Source organism: Schistocerca americana, chromosome 2 (genome assembly GCF_021461395.2).
Source record: "Schistocerca americana isolate TAMUIC-IGC-003095 chromosome 2, iqSchAmer2.1, whole genome shotgun sequence".
Classification (NCBI taxonomy): domain Eukaryota; kingdom Metazoa; phylum Arthropoda; class Insecta; order Orthoptera; family Acrididae; genus Schistocerca; species Schistocerca americana.
Window position 1 is genome coordinate 298,069,454 of NC_060120.1, and position 19,759 is coordinate 298,089,212.

The 19,759-nt window shown below is 38.3% G+C and overlaps 1 protein-coding gene across 2 annotated transcripts in view; it reads left to right on the top strand.

Moving 5' to 3' along the window:
- Window positions 1-350: 350 nt before the first annotated feature.
- The window catches only part of LOC124593102 (sodium-independent sulfate anion transporter-like), a 239,507-nt gene continuing 220,098 nt past the window's right edge, over window positions 351-19,759 (top strand). The window contains exon 1 of one of the 2 annotated variants that reach the window (XM_047131899.1): window positions 351-527. In XM_047131899.1, the coding sequence (XP_046987855.1) occupies window positions 479-527 (49 nt within the window). In that variant the 5' untranslated portion in view covers window positions 351-478. Of the gene's footprint in view, window positions 528-793; window positions 955-19,759 lie in introns of those variants that run through there. The other variant, XM_047131900.1, reaches the window with a different exon arrangement.

The following is a 19,759-nucleotide window of genomic DNA, read 5'->3' on the forward strand; positions in this document are numbered from 1 at the left end:
TCAGATACCTCTGGGACTATGTTTTTGAGGTTTCCCCAGCATGATGATATCCATTCATGAGGCTATCGAGCATATGATTTGTTTCAGAGTCGCTATAATATCTCAGACAAAACTAATTGCATTAAAATGTATTTCCACTCCAGCACACAATTATAACTTCAGGTGGAAAAACAGAGAGGTGTGGCGCATTCGGAAGGACGACGATCTGGACTGTCGGCTCATTCCGTAACAAGACTGGCAAGTCACGTCTCCCGCGCCAGACTGCCGCCGGCATCACAGCACACCCACTCGCAACCGAGTTCAAGGTCGCGCGCCGGCTGCCAAGTTCACAGGATCGCCGACAGCGGCGGTAGCAACAGCGCCGGCAGCCTGCTGTGCACAGTTCCGCGTGTAGCGTCACAGTCAGCTGGTGTCTCCGGCGTGTAGGTTATGATAAATAGTAGCGGCGGGCGCCCTGCGTCTGTGACAGCACCGCACCATGCCGCAGTCCGCAGACGCCGACCCTGGCTCCGTTGGCGCCCTGTCAGGTAACGTTGGCAGCCGTGCTACGCGGGAACAGGGACAAGCAGCTCGCGTAGATCTAAACTTAGCTGACCTGCAGAATGGAACACTTCCGATTTCTGTATACTGCTACTGTTGTTTTCAGTTTCGCGTGTTGCTAAACAATTGTGAGTCATACATGTGTTCGTGATGCATCATATTAGAAGTGTACATATATCCAACTTCCAGTACGGAACGCAATTAATGTAAAAAAAAAAAAAAAAAAAAAAAAAAACCGCAGTTCCGTGATCGTTGTGTGTTTCTCAGTGTTTATATCCCCTTAGTTGATCGCTGGAATGAAGACGCTTCAGAATGTATTGCACGGCTTCAAAATAATCTCAACAACTGGGCCAAGGAAACTTGGCTATTGACCGCTACTCGTTCTAAGCACTGGGTTAGGGACCCATGCTGGGTGTAAGTACGTCTGGCTTCTAGCAGTAATAATAATGTGTATTATTCATTTCATTTTCTTACCCTGTGGATGGAACGGCCTTTGTCGAAGCAAGTGGAAAACAAAGTTTTATTGACCCTCCTGTTGCATTTATAAACAACACGCAAAGAGAGAACTCTTAAACAATACCTAAGCTCAGATCGTCCCTGTGCACCTACAAAGTTAGTCTTAGTTGCCCTGCAATTTTCGATTTATGTAATCAAAACGTCTACAGTGGCTGAGAATAACGTTGTTCACAAGTTTATTTTCTACAGATGCGTAAGCAAACTATTTAATAGCTACTGGAAAAAGGACGCCTCACTATAAATTCCTGTGCTCATTACGTCTGTCTTTCGCTTGCATGGAGACATTACGAACGAAACATTTCACTGTGCACTTCATATTTTTGCTGGTTTTATTTCTCACTTTTATTTCCTATTGGAGACTGTACAAGTGGAAGATTAATTTTGACGAAATATTTAAACACATCTGCTTTCGTTCAGATATTTGAAATTCTCTTTCGCCAAGTTGTGGCCCTCATCGTGTTACCAATCAGAGCTAGGGAGAGAGAGAGAGAGAGATAGTTGAGAAAGGTCAAGAGAAATCCTGACACGTGAAATCTGCCTAGACTGCAACCGGAAACAGGCGGCGTCATTTTTTTAAGACACTGGGATTCGAATCGTCTACCACGGGGAGGCAACACACAAGTGTGTATTTAGCGGCCTCTGCTACGGAAGCGGCTGTATCACGCCTTAAGAGATGCCAAGTGATCGTGTTATAATCTTGTCTAACTTATTTTTAGTGTTTCTGCAGTAGTCAGAGCTCATTAAAATCTACCACATTTAATTGTATAATACAAATAATAATATAAATCTGAAGTCCGCCAACATAGTTGCCCACAGGGAGAATATTGCGACCTGCTTTTCGTAGTAACGTCTATAGTCCGGAACGACTGTAATTCCGCCAGTGACGGAAATGAAACTGATATTCCAGTACATCTTCTTGTGAGGACGTAGCCAAAGTGGGGGTCCAGGTGGTCCAGAGGCCACCCCCACCTCCCATCTCCCCTGAATCAAATTACATATGACCTGAAACTTCCTGGCAGATTAAAACTGTGTGTCGGACCGAGACTCGAACTCGGGACCTTTGCCTTTCGCGGGCAAGTGCTCTACCAACTGAGCTAACCAAGCATGACTCGCGCCCCGTCCTCACAGCTTCACTTCTGCCAGTACCTCGTCTCCTACCTTCCAAACTTCACAGAAGCTCTCCTGCGAACCTTGCAAAACTAGCACCCTTAAAGAAAGGATATTGCGGAGACATGGCTTAGCCACAGCCTGGGAGATGTTTCCAGAATGAGATTTTCACTCTGCAGCGGAGTGTGCGCTGATATCAACGCACACTCTGCTGCAGAGTGAAAATCTCATTCTGGATACATATGACCTAGCTGCCGTATACTGAAACTGAAAGATGTTTTGATTTTCAATCATAAGACGGAAAAGACATATGTATTACCGATAGGCAGTAAGTCTAACGATAGATTTAAGCTATGTATACACCCATAGCACTATCGGCTATCGCCCATCCCTATTTTAGCCAAGACCAATTGTTCGTCGTGCTTGAGTTCAGATGTTGTTTCGTTAATCAGTCGAATTCTTATTTGGAATTGAATTTAATGTTAGTGGTACTGTATATTGTTATCGTGTTGTGTGCTGAAGAGTGATGGGGTAATTCCCAATTGTGGATAAGTTTGTAACAAGAAAGAAGAGAAAAACCGATTTCGATTCGTCCGCTAGCGTTACGGTATGTTAAAAATGTGCTCGCATTACTATAAAAGCCTAATAACCCCTTTGTAGCAGTTTAATGTTAATACTGAAGTCGTTATTTGGAGACTGGTAGAACTTCGAGGTTGCAATATTTCACAAATCAACGGAGCGGCAATCATTAAAAATAACATTAAAGTAAAATCAGTGCTTAAAAATGCACTTGGATTTGTGTGCATCGCCCAAAAATCGCTTTGATCGACAAAAATATCACCCAAACGACAATGGTTGCATTTCCTTAAAGAAAAATCGCTCAATACTCTATCATTAGTAGCCCAAATGGCAATATATCGCCCAATCTGATCATCCGAGGGTACTTAGTTATGAAAAGCAGTCCAGATAAGGAACGATGGGGAGGAGTTTGCGGAGCGCGGAAGGGGTACGTGATGACAGTACATTCTACAGTTCGTTTCTAAAAGATTTGTTATTTTTCGCTGGCTGCTTGAATTCGTCCTGTATCGCTTCCTCTCCTGTTCGTCTAAAATGAATTTACGCTCTTGTAATACTACGGTAACTGAAGCCATAAATTTCATGCACAACTAAATTTTAAAGTACGTTTTCACGTACTATCAAATGACTTAACATGCACAATTAAAGGAAAAACAAGCAATGACAGAACTAAATCCTTTGTTGTGACGCATTTCATTTTAAAACGGTGTAAACCAATCAGTTTTTCTAAATTCTCCACCGACTTGTGGTAGCTCTGCGTGTTATACATTTATTTCATGAAAGATTCCAAATCCCTTAAGGATGCAGCCCTTTTTCAATGAAAAGAGCCGCATCGAAGGTGAGCGTAACATCTCTTCGGAGACTCCCAGCACTAAAAGCCATATGATAAATAAGTTATAATCCAAATTCTTCTCACTTACACATTTTTCTGCCGGGTCATTCTTTAATGCAGAAAGTGGTCTTTTTTACATTGCAAGAAATGACAGACGCATACTTAAATGAGGAAATTTGGGAAAATATCAAGATGAATAATTCCGGGTCATTTACGTTTTGACATCAAAAATTATTAGCTTCTGTGTCGAACAGAGATCTCTTTATTCCAAAAGTCCTGTCGGTAACAATCACGGTGTCCAAAAAAAAATTAGCACTCGTCCATTCCTGAGCTGTTCCTCACCGCAAATTCGGACTGAAAGAAGAAGAGTGTAAAATGACCTTGGAGAATGAAGAGAGATTGGAACATGACTGCTTTTAGCGGTTTGTCAACATACAGCACTCCTAAGTAACGAGATTATATCTCCACTTGGCGAAAACACGAGATCAACGTCGAATAAATGGTTTACCGTTCTTCATGGAAATCTTCAGCATAAATTAAACGTGAGAGCTTTTTTATGGTCATCTTTAACCAATCAGATCCCCCCCCCTTTTGATAAAATCCTGGCTACGTCCATGCTTCTTGTTGTAAGACTTCCTTGTATTATTTTTGAAATATCCAGTGAAGTGTAATCATCCATTTTCATTCCTTTGTAAAGTTCAAAATGGTTCAAATGGCTCTGAGCACTATGGGACTCAACTGCTGAGGTCATCAGTCCCCTGGCCTAGAACTTAGAACTACTTCAACGTAACTAACCTAAAGACATCACACACATCCACACTCGAGGCAGGATTCGAACCTGCGGCCGTAGCGGTCGCGCGGTTATGAACGCAACACCACACCCTAGTAATGCAACTGAACCGTTTAGACTTTAACATCTATGTTAAGACAGATTTTTACTTACGCTTTGTATACTTTCAAAACAATGTAACAATATGCTTCATATGCAGGGAGACAATTATTTTAATACCGAATAGAAATCCCTCGTATACCTACTTTATTTTATGAACTTTCTTCACGTACGGTAGCCGTAATTATACCTTTACATAATTACAAATATGAGCATTGTAAGATCGTGATAGGTTCGAATGATGACTTCAGACAGAACTCTGAACTTACGAAGAACATCAGTGTTGAAACACGTATGTAACATAGCAGCGATGGCGAGGCATTGTAGCATCTGTGACCAGAGAGTATGCGCTTGACCGCGCGAGTGTTGCGAGCGGTTCTCAGTCAGTAGCAGTCAGTCAGTCGTTGCGAGTCAGTAGGCCAGTGCAGTACAGTAGTCGTTGCGAGTCTGTAGTCGTCATGCAGAGCGGTCGGTCAGTAGTAGCAGCCCAGTGCGGTTGTGTGATGTAGGCGGTCGGCAACACTGGTCAAGATGAGGAATAAGGTATACTGTTAATTAATATAATCATTAGATAATGAAAAATTTTATTTATTGTAATTATTCTCCAACAAGTCTCCCAATAATAATTTTTTATTTCAAAAGCATTTTCTCAAAAATTTAATTTTTTATTGAACTCAAGATTTCGTTGCACTTCCCATTTCATTCCACTTCTTTTGAAGAAAAACTCCACTAAAATCACAAAAAAAGAGAATATTATTATTTGCAATGCAGTTCCTCGAAGCGGTGCGCAACAACAAGAGCAGATATGTGACATCCATTTATTCTGAGGTAAGACTTTAATTCTGATTGTTTTACACAGGGCCAAAGACCGATATTTCGGTTTAATTGAATTTTTTTGTCACTGAATGGACTTTAATTTTTTGAAGGATTTATATTTGAGTCAGATTGCGAATTTCACATTTTTTGTTGCCATTGTCAGTACATTTCATTGTGGGCAGGTTACGCATAGAGCCATGTCCATCAGCATTTCTAATTAGTATCGTCCTTTTCTTTTAAAAAAATTTGTGGGGAGGTTACACTTGGCTCCCATTTCTATTAAGTATTGTCATTTCTTTTTCTTTTAAAATTTTGGTGGGGAGGTTACACTTGTTTTTTTTTTTTTTTTTTTTTTTTTTTTTTTTTTTTTTTTTTGTGTAACCTCCCCACCAAAATTTTAAAAGAAAAAGAAATGACAATACTTAATAGAAATGGGAGCCAAGTGTAACCTCCCCACAAATTTTTTTAAAAGAAAAGGACGATACTAATTAGAAATGCTGATGGACATGGCTCTATGCGTAACCTGCCCACAATGAAATGTACTGACAATGGCAACAAAAAATGTGAAATTCGCAATCTGACTCAAATATAAATCCTTCAAAAAATTAAAGTCCATTCAGTGACAAAAAAATTCAATTAAACCGAAATATCGGTCTTTGGCCCTGTGTAAAACAATCAGAATTAAAGTCTTACCTCAGAATAAATGGATGTCACATATCTGCTCTTGTTGTTGCGCACCGCTTCGAGGAACTGCATTGCAAATAATAATATTCTCTTTTTTTGTGATTTTAGTGGAGTTTTTCTTCAAAAGAAGTGGAATGAAATGGGAAGTGCAACGAAATCTTGAGTTCAATAAAAAATTAAATTTTTGAGAAAATGCTTTTGAAATAAAAAATTATTATTGGGAGACTTGTTGGAGAATAATTACAATAAATAAAATTTTTCATTATCTAATGATTATATTAATTAACAGTATACCTTATTCCTCATCTTGACCAGTGTTGCCGACCGCCTACATCACACAACCGCACTGGGCTGCTACTACTGACCGACCGCTCTGCATGACGACTACAGACTCGCAACGACTACTGTACTGCACTGGCCTACTGACTCGCAACGACTGACTGACTGCTACTGACTGAGAACCGCTCGCAACACTCGCGCGGTCAAGTGCATACTCTCTGGTCACAGATGCTACAATGCCTCGCCATCGCTGCTATGTTACATACGTGTTTCATAACCCTCCACTGGGGGGGCAAAAATTTGGCAGCGATGGTGAGTCATTTGGACTTGCCAAGCGCGGCAAAATTTTTCTTTAATTAACAAAATTCTACAACTTACAGAGTATTTAAATGTTGTGCACACGCACTAAGTACAAAATATATCAGACAAAGACAAAATGTGAGTACAAAACATAGTAGCAAATCAGAAAAGTATATACAAATTATTTGACAGATAAAGTGCACAGGCACTGAAAAAATTCTTTAGCATATTCAGAACAAATAAACAGACTGGCAAAAAATATTATGTTGACAAGTGACATAAGTGTACTCGCATTGGAGTTCAGCGAATCGAAAAATGTATAACCTATGAACATAAATGATGTTACCAAAAAAATTTTTTCTTTATGTGACAAGAATCAGGATAGGAAAGGGAAGGATTGCATCATGGTTGTAGCACTTTAGATTGCACACAGCTGCTCTGAAAGTCCATATCTTTCCACAGAAGTACAACACCAAGTGACACAACTTGAAGATCTTTTCCCATCAGAATTTATCAGTGTAGCAAAGACACTGAACTGTCGTAGTAATGTTCCATGTTTTCATTTTGGCAGTACATTAGGTACACCAAACAGTGGGACCATAATAACGTCTTCATTGCTCACGGTGGTGGACAGCATGTCGTGTCAACACCACACTCTTACAAGGCACACCAACGTAGAATTAGTGCAAAACCAAAGATAGTGCTCCATGATCACTAGGATAAACAGGACAAATGGACATTGCAGTAATTCAGGGTAGTTAGCTCATAAGGTGAAGGACATTAAGTCACATAATATTGTCAATTACAGTAGTAGTGTGCGGCATTCATAGCCCAGTTATTGAACATTTCTGTACCATGTATGTAGTATTACAGAAAAATGTTCATTAATTGTTTTACATAGAATCAGTAATCTTCTTTTCCTAGTTACAAAGCATTATTAAATAATCGCATTCTTTTCCAGTTACAGAGTATAATTAAGAATCATTAGCCTTTTCCTAATTACAGTTAATTAATCATTTGTCATTAATTAATCATTTGTCTAATTACAGTTAATTAATCATTTGTATAATTACAGTTAATTAATCATTTGTCGTTAATTAATCATTTGTCTAATTACAGTTAATTAATCATTTGTCGTTAATTAATCATTTGTCTAATTACAGTTAATTAATTAATCATTTGTCATTACAATATAGTAAGAATTATTAGCCTTAATTAATTACAAAGCATTATTAAACAGTACCATAGTTAATTAATTATGTGTCATTCCAATCTATTAAGAATCATTAGTCTTTTCCTAATTACAAAGCATTATGAAACAGTCACATTCATTTCCAACAACAAAGTATCAACATTGGAAACAAGAGCTAATCAATGGCATAATTAATAACAATTCGTGGAGTGACATTAATTATTGGCACTCAGTGGCCAGCAAGTATTGAATAAAATCATCATTCAGTATTATTCAGATTATTACGAAGTCATTATTAAAAATCAGTTAATTACAGTCATAGCATTAATAATCATGGGCATTACAAGTACTCATTACAATAAACAGTGTTCCTCATTCAGTAGTATTCAGATCATTACAAAGGCATTATTAAAATCAGTTAATTACAGTCAAATCATTAGTAATCACAAGCATTATAAGTAGTATCATTACAACAAACAGTGGCAGTTATTAGCTAGTGACAAAGCATTATTTTGAATATAGTCTCATTAAGAGGTCATTACTCAAGTGACATGCTATTCAGAGTTGATCAGTATTATTCAGAATTTTCTCAAACTGGTATCACTATTTGGGACTGTTAATACATTTTATATTTTTTTTTTTTTTTTTTTTTTTTTTTTTTTTTTTTTTTTTTTTTTTTTTTTTTGTTTGTTAGCAATGCATTGCGTTGGGATCGATAATTAATTGCTGAAACATAACACTATTTGTTTTTGACCTATTGCTGCAAATGAGCATAGGTAACGTCATTCGTCATGAGTCAGCTGTAGCAAGGTTATGTAACAAGGCAGTACATGTGATCACATTTAGAAGTGATAAACACAAATGGGTAAAAAATAAAAATGCAAGTACTAGAACAGGTATAATAACTAACAGGTTTAGTAAGTGTCATGAAAAACTTCTCCTGGAAAAAATACAAAAACGGATTATTGACCTGAAAGAAGAAACGCACACTATGCTGAAAAGTAGTGAACTTCGAATTAACAGGCAGTGAAGTGTGTATAAAAATGTATTCCATAGCTGTCCTTTCCAAAACTTTCAGTCATCCTACTATGCAATGTAACACCTGCTGTCAAAGCAAACTGCAACAAATACTTAAATAACTACGTAGCATAAATACATTACTTCAACATTATCCTCATCTGTAAAGAAAAAAAAACTTCATTATCCATATCATCATAACTTCACCATTATCATCACCTGTAAAGAAAAACTTCATTATTCATAATACCATTTCCTTCATCATTATTCATCAGTATTCACTATCATCTGCAAAAAATCACTTCATTACTCATTACATAACTATTCCTTATCTCTAGCATATTTCATCACTAAAACTAAGATGTGTAGTTCTCTCTGACAGCCTGCATCAATCACCTTGTAATCTGAAAGAAAAAATTAGTTAAGACTGCTATTCTGTGATGAGTACAGTATATTCTTGTTAATGTTTGTTAATCCTGATCCATTTACTCTTCCTCATAAAGTTATTGCATCTCCTTTCGTTTATTCCGTAGGTGAAATTCCCATTTCTGTTGAATTTATTTCTTACATACATCATTTCTTTCTGAAATTGATGAACAGAGATTAATGTCTTGCATTTAAATCATATACCCACTAAATAATGACTGGTTTATGGTGACACAATTAACCATACAGCATAACATGACAGAAAACGTAATATGTTAAAGACGTTGACAGTGTTCAGATGCAAAAATGTACACAGAATAATACAATGCAGCAGCAAAAAAAATGTGAAACAGTCACGATGTTGAGATGTCATAAGGCAAAAAAAATGTCAAAGTCGACTGGTGTGTGTTATATCTTAACTATTTCATAGTGCATACAAACAAAACTGGAGTACAATCATATACACAAAAAAAAGTGGAAAATGTGCACGGTCTGATGTGTAACGACAAGAAAAGCGACCTGCTAACCTTACCTTGCCGGGCACTTGCCAAGAAAAAATACGATAATCATCAATAAGTAGTCACATAAATATAATTGCAGAAATAGTCATAAATGTGTAAATTCATCTGGAAAAATATGCATGGTCTGATGTGTAACGACAAGAAGAGCGACCTGCTAACCTTACCTTGCCGGGCACTTGCCAAGAAAAAATACGATAATCATCAATAAGTAGTCACATAAATATAATTGCAGAAATAGTCATAAATGTGTAAATTCATCTGGAAAAATATGCATGGTCTGATGTGTAACGACAAGAAGAGCGACCTGCTAACCTTACCTTGCCGGGCACTTGCCAAGAAAAAATACGATAATCATCAATAATTAGTCAGGTGAATTAATTGCATTAGTAAATGGCATCATAGTGTGTTGAATCATACAGTGGTTTCACTCAATAAACGGTTTAATGTTTGAGATATGGTGATTGCCTTTCGATTTTCTGGTTCTCAAAGTTTCGACGTGTACAACATTGGGGTGAGGGATGCTGCGAATCCGATACGGACCTGCGTATAGAAGTTCAAATTTACTGCACTTACCTTTTAATTTGCTGGATAAATAGTGTGTACGTACTAATATCTTCTGTCCAACGTGAAAGTCGCGGCGTGTACAAACCTGTTTTTGCTGTCTTCTCCGGCGCTCTGCGGCACGTTTGAGGTTGTTCAGCGCAATGTCAATTATTTCGTGGTGTCGTAGGCGACGACTTTTGGGAAATTCTATTAATTCTTTAATTTTGTTCGGTGGTTCAACGTTTTTCAGTATAACAGTCGGAGATAGCATAGTGGATTCATTTGGAATGGAATTAATTACATCTTGGAATGAGAGTATGTGTGTATCCCAATCAATATGTCTTTTGTGGCAGTATATTCGGCACAGCTTACCAATTTCCTTCATTAATCTTTCACAAGGGTTCGAAGAAGCGTGGTACTTGGATATATAAATCGGAGAAATGTTTCTGGCTCGTAACATGCGTGTCCATACACTACTACGAAATTGAGATCCATTATCAGAAATTACTTTCATTACATGCCCTACATGAGATAGAAAATGTTTTACAAATGCTTTCGAAACAGTTTTAGCAGTAGCTTTGCGTAACGGAGTGAAAGTAACAAATTTTGAAGTGAGCTCAACAGCGACAAATATGTAGCAAAAACCTCTGTTAGTTCTGGGAATCGGACCAAAAATATCTACTGCGGCCATGTGTCTTAATTTAACAGGTATAATGGGATATAAAGGAGGAATATGTGAAGTGGTGTCTGATTTAGCTTTCTGGCAAATTTTACAAGACGCTAAAACTCGTCGTATACGTTTCTCCATGTTGGCAAAATAACAGTTCTGTCTCAGTATAAGAAAACATTTTCTTGCTCCGTAATGTGCGTAACTTAAATGAGTGTACCAAATTAGTTTGTTAACCAGTTCGTCAGGAATGCATAATAACCAATTGTTGCTGTCAGGATGAGAGCGGCGAAACAGAATGTCATTGCGTACAGTGTAGTGGTTTCTAATCGTAACATTATTCTTATCTTGCCAAAGCTGTTTAATTTCTTTCCACACATTGTCTTTGTTTTGTTCTTGTGCTATGTCCTGTAATGACGATGAAATAAAATTTTCAAATGCAACTTGCTGAATGTACATGACACTGAAATTTGCTTTGCAGAAGTGGGTTGCTACGTCTTGCTGATTGTTGCTGAGAGAACGCGATAGTGCGTCTGCTATAACATTTTGTGTGCCGGGAATGTGAACAATCGTAAAATTAAATTCCTGTAAATACAGCTTCCATCTACTTAATCTATCGTGAGTGAATTTGGCTGAAAGCAAAAATTGTATGGCTCTATGGTCAGTGTAAACGGTGGTGTGTCTGCCATAAAGAAAATGCCTAAATCTCGTGAAAGCCCATACAACACATAATGTTTCAAGTTCTGTAACAGAATAATTTCGCTCAGCAGGTGACAAAATGCGGCTTGCAAATGCGATGTTTTTAATAACTGTTGAACCATCTTCTTCTATTTCCTGGAAAATATGTACGCCTAAAGCGGTGTTGGAACTGTCGGTAGCAATGGAAAAATTTCTAGTAAGATCGGGGTGCGATAACAGTGGAGCATTCAACAGAGCATGTTTCAGGTTCATGAATTCAGAGTGTGCTTGCTTATCCCAAGACCAAATACTGTTTTTACCTGTTAATTGACATAATCTGGGTGTGTCTAAAGCAGAGTGATGAATAAATTTACGAAAAAAATTAATTAAGCCCAAAAAACTGCGTAATTGCTTCTTCGTCGTAGGAACACTAATGTCACGTAGAGCCTGAAGTTTTTCTGGATCAGGCGCAATGCCTTCTGCTGAAATTACGTGTCCAAGAAATTTTATGGAAGTTTTGCCAAAATGCGATTTACTGAGGTTAACTGTAAGTCCTTGTGCATGAAAAGTTTGCAGCAGTTGTTCAAGAATCAGATTGTGTTCATACCAGTTAGCTTCTGCGATAAGAATATCGTCTACGTACGTCGTAATTCTGTCCTTAAGTTCTGTCGGAAGTATTGTGTTCAAACCGCGAATAAAAGCTGCAGAAGAAATAGTTAAGCCGAACGGTAATTTGCAAAATTGATAACAGTCGCCGAAACAGAGAAAAGCTGTATATTTTCTACAATTCGGATGAAGTTGAATTTGCCAAAATCCCGATTTCAAATCTAATGTAGAATAAATAGCTGTACCATGAAATTTCTGTAAAAGTTCCTCTAATGTCTGTGGTCGGTCTGTTTCATTAATAATAATGTCATTAATGTGACGTGAATCAAGTACAAGGCGAAGTGAGCCATCTTTTTTCTTAACAATATGTAGCGGGTTTATGTACGGACTAACTGCTGGTTCAATAATTCCCTGATCAAGCATATCTTGCAGCTCTTTTTTAACCTGTTCTCTGTGAATATATGGAATGGGATAATGCTTTGCTTTAAATGTGTCGTGCGGTTTGACTTGAAATTCATACATAAAGCCGGACATAGTACCAGGAATGTTGTCAAAAACTGGCGCTTGCTGTAAAAGAATTTTGTGTAATTGCGTTCGTTCGTCGTCTGTAATTGCACTACTCTCTTTAACTTTATCGGAAATCATTTGTATTACGTCGTAGTCCATTTCGTCTGGAGTATTATAGTTGTGTACGTACGTATCCGTTAACAATGTGGGATTACAGTCTATGTCACGTGTTGCGGAAATGACCTCTGTGCGGTTAATTGTTTGTTCTTCCGTAGATAATGAGTGCTGAAATTCTAAAGCAAGTTGTACATTTTCATCCTTTAACATTAAATAAGAATTCTGAAAATCAATGACTGCGTCGTGTTGTACCAGAAAATTCGTGCCTAAAATAACGTCTGTTGTCAATAAAGGAACAATCCAAAAATTAGAGTGAAACGTGTGACCTGCGATACAAAATGATAAATGTGTCTGTAATTTAACGTCTACTCCTTTACTCGATACTGCTCCTTTCACTTTTGTTTTGCCTAAAGGTAATGTCGGATAGGTATTCTCTTTGTTGCATTCATTAAAAGTCTCCTCATTTATTACTGATATAGGTGATCCGGAATCAATTACTGCTGAGAATTTCGATGAACCAATTTTAATTTCGATAACAGGATGTGAAATGGTTTTCTGAATAACTGGTCTTTCCTGTAAAAGAGTGTCTCTGATGTCGTCAAAAGTAATTACATTTTCGTGAACAACATTTTGCGTGTCTAAGGTAGTGCTTGTATTATTGCAAGATGCGTCCTGTACATTATCTAGTCAGATTCTATCTGACGTGTTATTATTATTAGGAGGATTCTGTGGCATTTTGACTATTTGAACTGTCCTATTACTTCTTCCAGGCGTGTTACGCTCTGGATGGTACCTACTGTCGGGTTCATTCATGAGAATATGTTCTTGCGTATGATTTTGCTGTTGGTATGACCGACTGTTGTTAGATGTTCGCTGAAAATTGTCTTCATTATTTTTACGTCTGTCGTAATAGTCATTCCTATACGGCGCATTGCGATACGAGTTAAAATAGTGTGTTATCTGTACGTAGTTATTTCTTTGCTGCCATGCGTTACTATTTGTTGGGGCTGGGACTATACGTGCACGCGGCGAAACATTAAAGTTTGGTTGACCTTGCAGACTGCATTGTTGGTTAGGTATGCTAAGCGGTTGACTTTCATGCTATTGTGGTGGAAAACGTCTATTGTTACAAAAATGTGGTTGCGACTGCCGAAAATTTTGTACATACTGATGATTACGATTTTATCTGTTATTAAAGTTACGGCGGTAGTTGTCATTACGGCAGTGCTTAATAAAATTGTCACTTTCAGTAAAAATTTGTCGCATCGGGTTTTCATTACATATTCTTAATACTACGTAGAGCAATAGTTAAAGAGCAGTTTTGATAGATATAAAGGATAGTAGAAGAAAAGGCAGCAGTGCAGAAAACTAAAGATGAAACAGCACTACTACAGCTCGGGGCCCTATGCTCGCTACGGCACATATTCATTAAAGCGTAATGAATCCCCTGAGGTCAATTACGCACTGCAAATAAATTTTAGCTTTTGTGTTACAGGCAATAGCGGTAAAATTTCAAAGGCAAATTGTTGTATCCGTGCTAATTCAAATTTCTTCATTACAGACAATGCTGTTGTAAATACAAAAATAAATTGTCGCATCTGGTTCAAAGCTAGCTTCTGCATTACAGGCAATAGCGGTGAAAGCATAAAAACAAATTGTCGTATACAGCTCAAAGCGTGTACCTGTGTTCTGTCAGTATTAAATTCCTTAGATTTTCTTACAAATGCAAATTGCTCGAAATCTACATTCTCGTCATTGAATTTGAAAACACGTTCGGGTTTGTGTGTGAATCTGTTTGTCTGTGTCATTTCGGATTTCAAGTTGCGTAGCTTTTCAGATTTTAATTCGCGTAGTCTCTGTAAATTGCTCACATTATACACGCTGCGTGACTCTGATAAATGCTCGCAACGTGGCGGATTCTGTGACGTATTGGTGACTGAAATAATTGTTAATTCTGTTACTTTAATACTTTCGTCAATCTGGTTATTGTGTCGTTCACTTTTCTCGTCAACTTCCGTATTCGGAGTGTATGAAACTTCCACTGACTCTAAATTAACTTCGTCGCGAATCTGTACTTCGTTTTTAGGACATTCTTCAGTGACTGCATTAATTTCGTGTATCAGTGTTTCGTTTGCTGAACATTGTTCAGTGACTGCAATAATCTCGTCTTTATGTGATTCGGTTGTGCCTACACGTGTGCTACTGAATTCTTGTGCAACAGTGCCAACCTTTTCATTACTGTTATTAGCACAAGTCTTAGTATCATCACGTAGTTGTTCCTTACTGTCCTGACATTGCACGGTAACAGCTGTAATCTGCTCACTAACTTGTTTGTTCTGTTCTTTACGGTCGTCTTGTTTTCCGTTTGTGAGATCGACACTTTTATCAATTGTTTCGCTAAGTTGTTTGTAATGGTTGTCAAAAATTTCATCAAGTTGTTGTTTGAGTTTTTTGTTATCTTGTTTGATATCTTCCCTAAGATCGTTCTTAAACTGTAGCATTATTGTCATAAATTGATCCAAACTTAAAGTAGCTGTTGCATTCTCAGTACTGTTTAATGGTGTACCTGCAGTTGTCGCGCTTTGTGTGACCATTTGGTCATTTTGCAACTTACAAAAAGGATTATCAGTCGGATGTACACTGTCAGACATTATTTCAGAATTAAATGCATGCGTCATACTCTCACTACACTGATCATTTTCATTCGAAAAATTTGTCTGTACATTACTTGGATTTTCTAAATCGGGTGTGTTAAACTCGGCAGCGCTCATTACCATAGAGCATTCTGCGTCATCAATTGTCGTCAAGTTAACAGACGAGACAATTGAGTTCGTTTGTTCATCATTAAGGTGAAAGTCATCTTTAGTGGTTGGAATGCACTGATTGTTAGTGAACGCAGGATTGTCATCATTACGTTGCGTATCACAATTACTATCGGTCACGTTGTTTAAGTCGGTAATTTCATTCACAATACTTCGCGATACACTATTCACAGTCTTTCGCGGCATTTTTACAATAGTCAAAATTTTTCACAAAACAAATCAACACAATGCAAAAGCAACACACAAATACAACAAAGCAACAAATTGCCGTTGACCTGTAGAGAGAAAGTCACAAGATTAATAAAAGCGTAGCGCCAAATCCTAATTATACTTAAGCAAATAAGAGCAGATATCTGACTGTTGTTCAAAAGACTCTCAACGAAATACGATCCTGGACTGGGTGTCGCCAAGTGTAACCTCCCCACCGTAAATTTTAAAGAAAATATAGCAATACTTAATAGAAATGGGAGCCAAGTGTAACCTCCCCACAAATTTTTTTAAAAGAAAAGGACGATACTAATTAGAAATGCTGATGGACATGGCTCTATGCGTAACCTGCCCACAATGAAATGTACTGACAATGGCAACAAAAAATGTGAAATTCGCAATCTGACTCAAATATAAATCCTTCAAAAAATTAAAGTCCATTCAGTGACAAAAAAATTCAATTAAACCGAAATATCGGTCTTTGGCCCTGTGTAAAACAATCAGAATTAAAGTCTTACCTCAGAATAAATGGATGTCACATATCTGCTCTTGTTGTTGCGCACCGCTTCGAGGAACTGCATTGCAAATAATAATATTCTCTTTTTTTGTGATTTTAGTGGAGTTTTTCTTCAAAAGAAGTGGAATGTAATGGGAAGTGCAACGAAATCTTGAGTTCAATAAAAAATTAAATTTTTGAGAAAATGCTTTTGAAATAAAAAATTATTATTGGGAGACTTGTTGGAGAATAATTACAATAAATAAAATTTTTCATTATCTAATGATTATATTAATTAACAGTATACCTTATTCCTCATCTTGACCAGTGTTGCCGACCGCCTACATCACACAACCGCACTGGGCTGCTACTACTGACCGACCGCTCTGCATGACGACTACAGACTCGCAACGACTACTGTACTGCACTGGCCTACTGACTCGCAACGACTGACTGACTGCTACTGACTGAGAACCGCTCGCAACACTCGCGCGGTCAAGCGCATACTCTCTGGTCACAGATGCTACAATGCCTCGCCATCGCTGCTATGTTACATACGTGTTTCAGTGTTCATGACACATCATTAATAATGAGATGTGTAGAACTGTCGACAAATGCACCATCGAAGATCCTCTCTCCCATGTCTAGTACGCAAAGTGATATCAAAAACAACTGAATTACGCTAGAGCTTTGGTAACTATTGCTTTGTCATATTCCCTGAGTCCACAGTTAGAAATGTTGAATAACGATAGCAACGTTATGGTTCATGGCTTGATGAAAGCCTACCTACTGGGCGCTACTTCGGCAGTTGTGAATCATGTACATCTGCAAACCACCTTACATTGCAGGCAGAGGGTGCTTCACGTACCAATATCTTGTTCACTCCGTCACTGTTCCATAAGCAAATGGCGCGTGGGAAGAATGACTGTTGCTAAATCTCCGCCTTAGCTCTAACTTCACGAATTTTCTCATCATGGTCATTTCTCGAGACGTATGTGGGAGAAAGTAATATGTTATTCGACTCTTCCCGGGTAGCACTCTGTGGAAACTTTCAATAGGAAACCTTTACGTGATGCACAAGGACTCTCTTGTAGCGTCTGTTACTGGTGTTTGTTGACCATCTCTCTGAAGCTCTCGCACCGACTAAACGATACCGTGGCCGGCCGCTGTGGCCGGTTCTAAGCGCTTCAGTCTGGAATCGCGCAGCTGCTACAGTCGCAGGTTCTAATCTTGCCTCGGGCATGGATGTGTTTGATATCGTTAGGTTAGTTAGGGGACTGGTGACCTCAGATGTTAAGTCCCATAGTGCTCAGAGCCATTTGAAACGATCCCGTGACAAACCCGCCTCTCTTCGTCGGATCGTCTCTCCCCCTCCGATTAATCCAACCTGGTAGGGCTCTCAGACTGATGAGCAATACTCACGAATCGGACGAACAAGAGTTTCGTAACACCCTCCTTTCGTGGATAACGTAAATTTCCTTCAGATTCTTCCTAGTAGTCTCAGCTGGCATCAGATTTTCCTATTTGTTTTGTGTGTTGCCGGCCGGAGTGGCCGAGCGGTTAAAGGCGCTACAGTCTGGAACAGCACAACCGCTACGGTCGCAGGTTCGAATCCTGCCTCGGGCATGGATGTGTGTGATGTCCTTAGGTTAGTTAGGTTTAAGTAGTTCTAAGTTCTAGGGGACTGATGACCACAGCAGTTGAGTCCCATAGTGCTCAGAGCCATTTGAACCATTTTTTGTTTTGTGTGTTCATTCCCCTTCAGGTCGCTGCTGATGGTTACTCCTAGGTATCTTACGGTAGTCACAGTTTTCAGCGATTTGTCACCAATAATGTAATCGTAGATTAATGGATTACTTCGCCTGTTTATGTGCAATATGCTCCATTTATTTACATTCAGAGTCAGCAGCCAGACCCTGTACCATTCATCAATCCTCTGCAGATCATTTTGCAAATCGATACTGTTTATGGGTGTTGATACTTTCTTACAGCCAACCACATAATTCACAAACTGTCTCAAAAAACTTCCGAACCTATCTACTAGATCAATAACTGTCTTATCACACATCCTTGGGGTACTCACTAAACTACCATTACATCTGTCTATTTTGATCCGTTTAGAGCGACTTCTTTTTACAAAAACATCATAATACTTGAGAATAAAACATCTGACTAATTAGGAATAATGGATGCACAACTGGATTACGTGGAGATTATCGAATACTAAGGAAATACAGGATTGCCTGCATTATTAAAAGGAAAATTTATATTTTACACCATGTCCACGACGATTGCGTTAGAGACAGAGAACAAATCGGTCAAGATAAGGCTCGAAAAAGAAACAGACCATGTTCTTTCCAAAGAAACCACCTCGACGTTCTTATTAGTCGACATTGGTGAGCCAATAATGTCCAAATCTAAGTCGGACAAGGATTTAAACCGAATTCCAACCGAGTGACGGAGCAGTGTCGTAACAGTTGGGCCACCTTGTTCGTTATCGGAACGCATGCGACAGCATGCGCTACCTAATTTGTTCTAAAAAGCTGCGCATGTAAACGGGATTTATTCGGTGCTCGTACCTCTTGTTCTATTGCTGACAGAACGATAGTGTCAAGTGTTTTGGATAGCCCTGGGCTAGCAACCTTTCGTATTCCCAACAGACGAATCGACTTAATATAACTATCCTACATTAAAGGCTCCAAATTTGGATATTACACCATTCCTCCAGCTTACACAGATGAAGCAAATCGGTTGCTTCTTTTTACATTATATATGATCTATAGTACGACTTAAGAGGCTTGTTGAGGGGCCACTTAGGTCATGGGCGGTTTCTGAGAAAACCTGGAAAACATTTTTGGGTACCAAAACCGAGCCGCGCTTTCCAAGACTGTTATGTTCAACAAATAGCTGAAATCTTTGTGGTACATTACCAAGATCCCGGTCCCGATCTCGAACAGCCTTGAAAATTTTCTTTATATTTTTATTCGTTTCCGTGATACAGAGGTTCAAAGTTACCCCACTTCCACACGTAAAATACGCACGTAATATCCAGTGTGAGGCGAAAACATAATTTATAAACTGACGTAGCACGAATGAATATGTTGTAAAGTGTCTCCGTTATCATCAGAAGGGTTTGGGAAGCCCATGTTGTAGTACTGTAGTACATGCATAATTTTTGTGCGCGTAAAATATGGTCTGATGTCAATTTAGTTTAGCGTTATTTCAGTTCCACATATGAAAACTATCAAAATTTTACACACCCATGAAATTCTTTTCATATGGGTGACACGTCCTGCTGTAGCAGGGAAAAGAAGGGAACCAATGGATAAATGCTTCTATCGGAGCACAAAAAATGCGAATATGTTACTGTTTTTTTTTAAAAAAAAGATTGCGACTGAAAAAGGGATATCAGCAACATAGT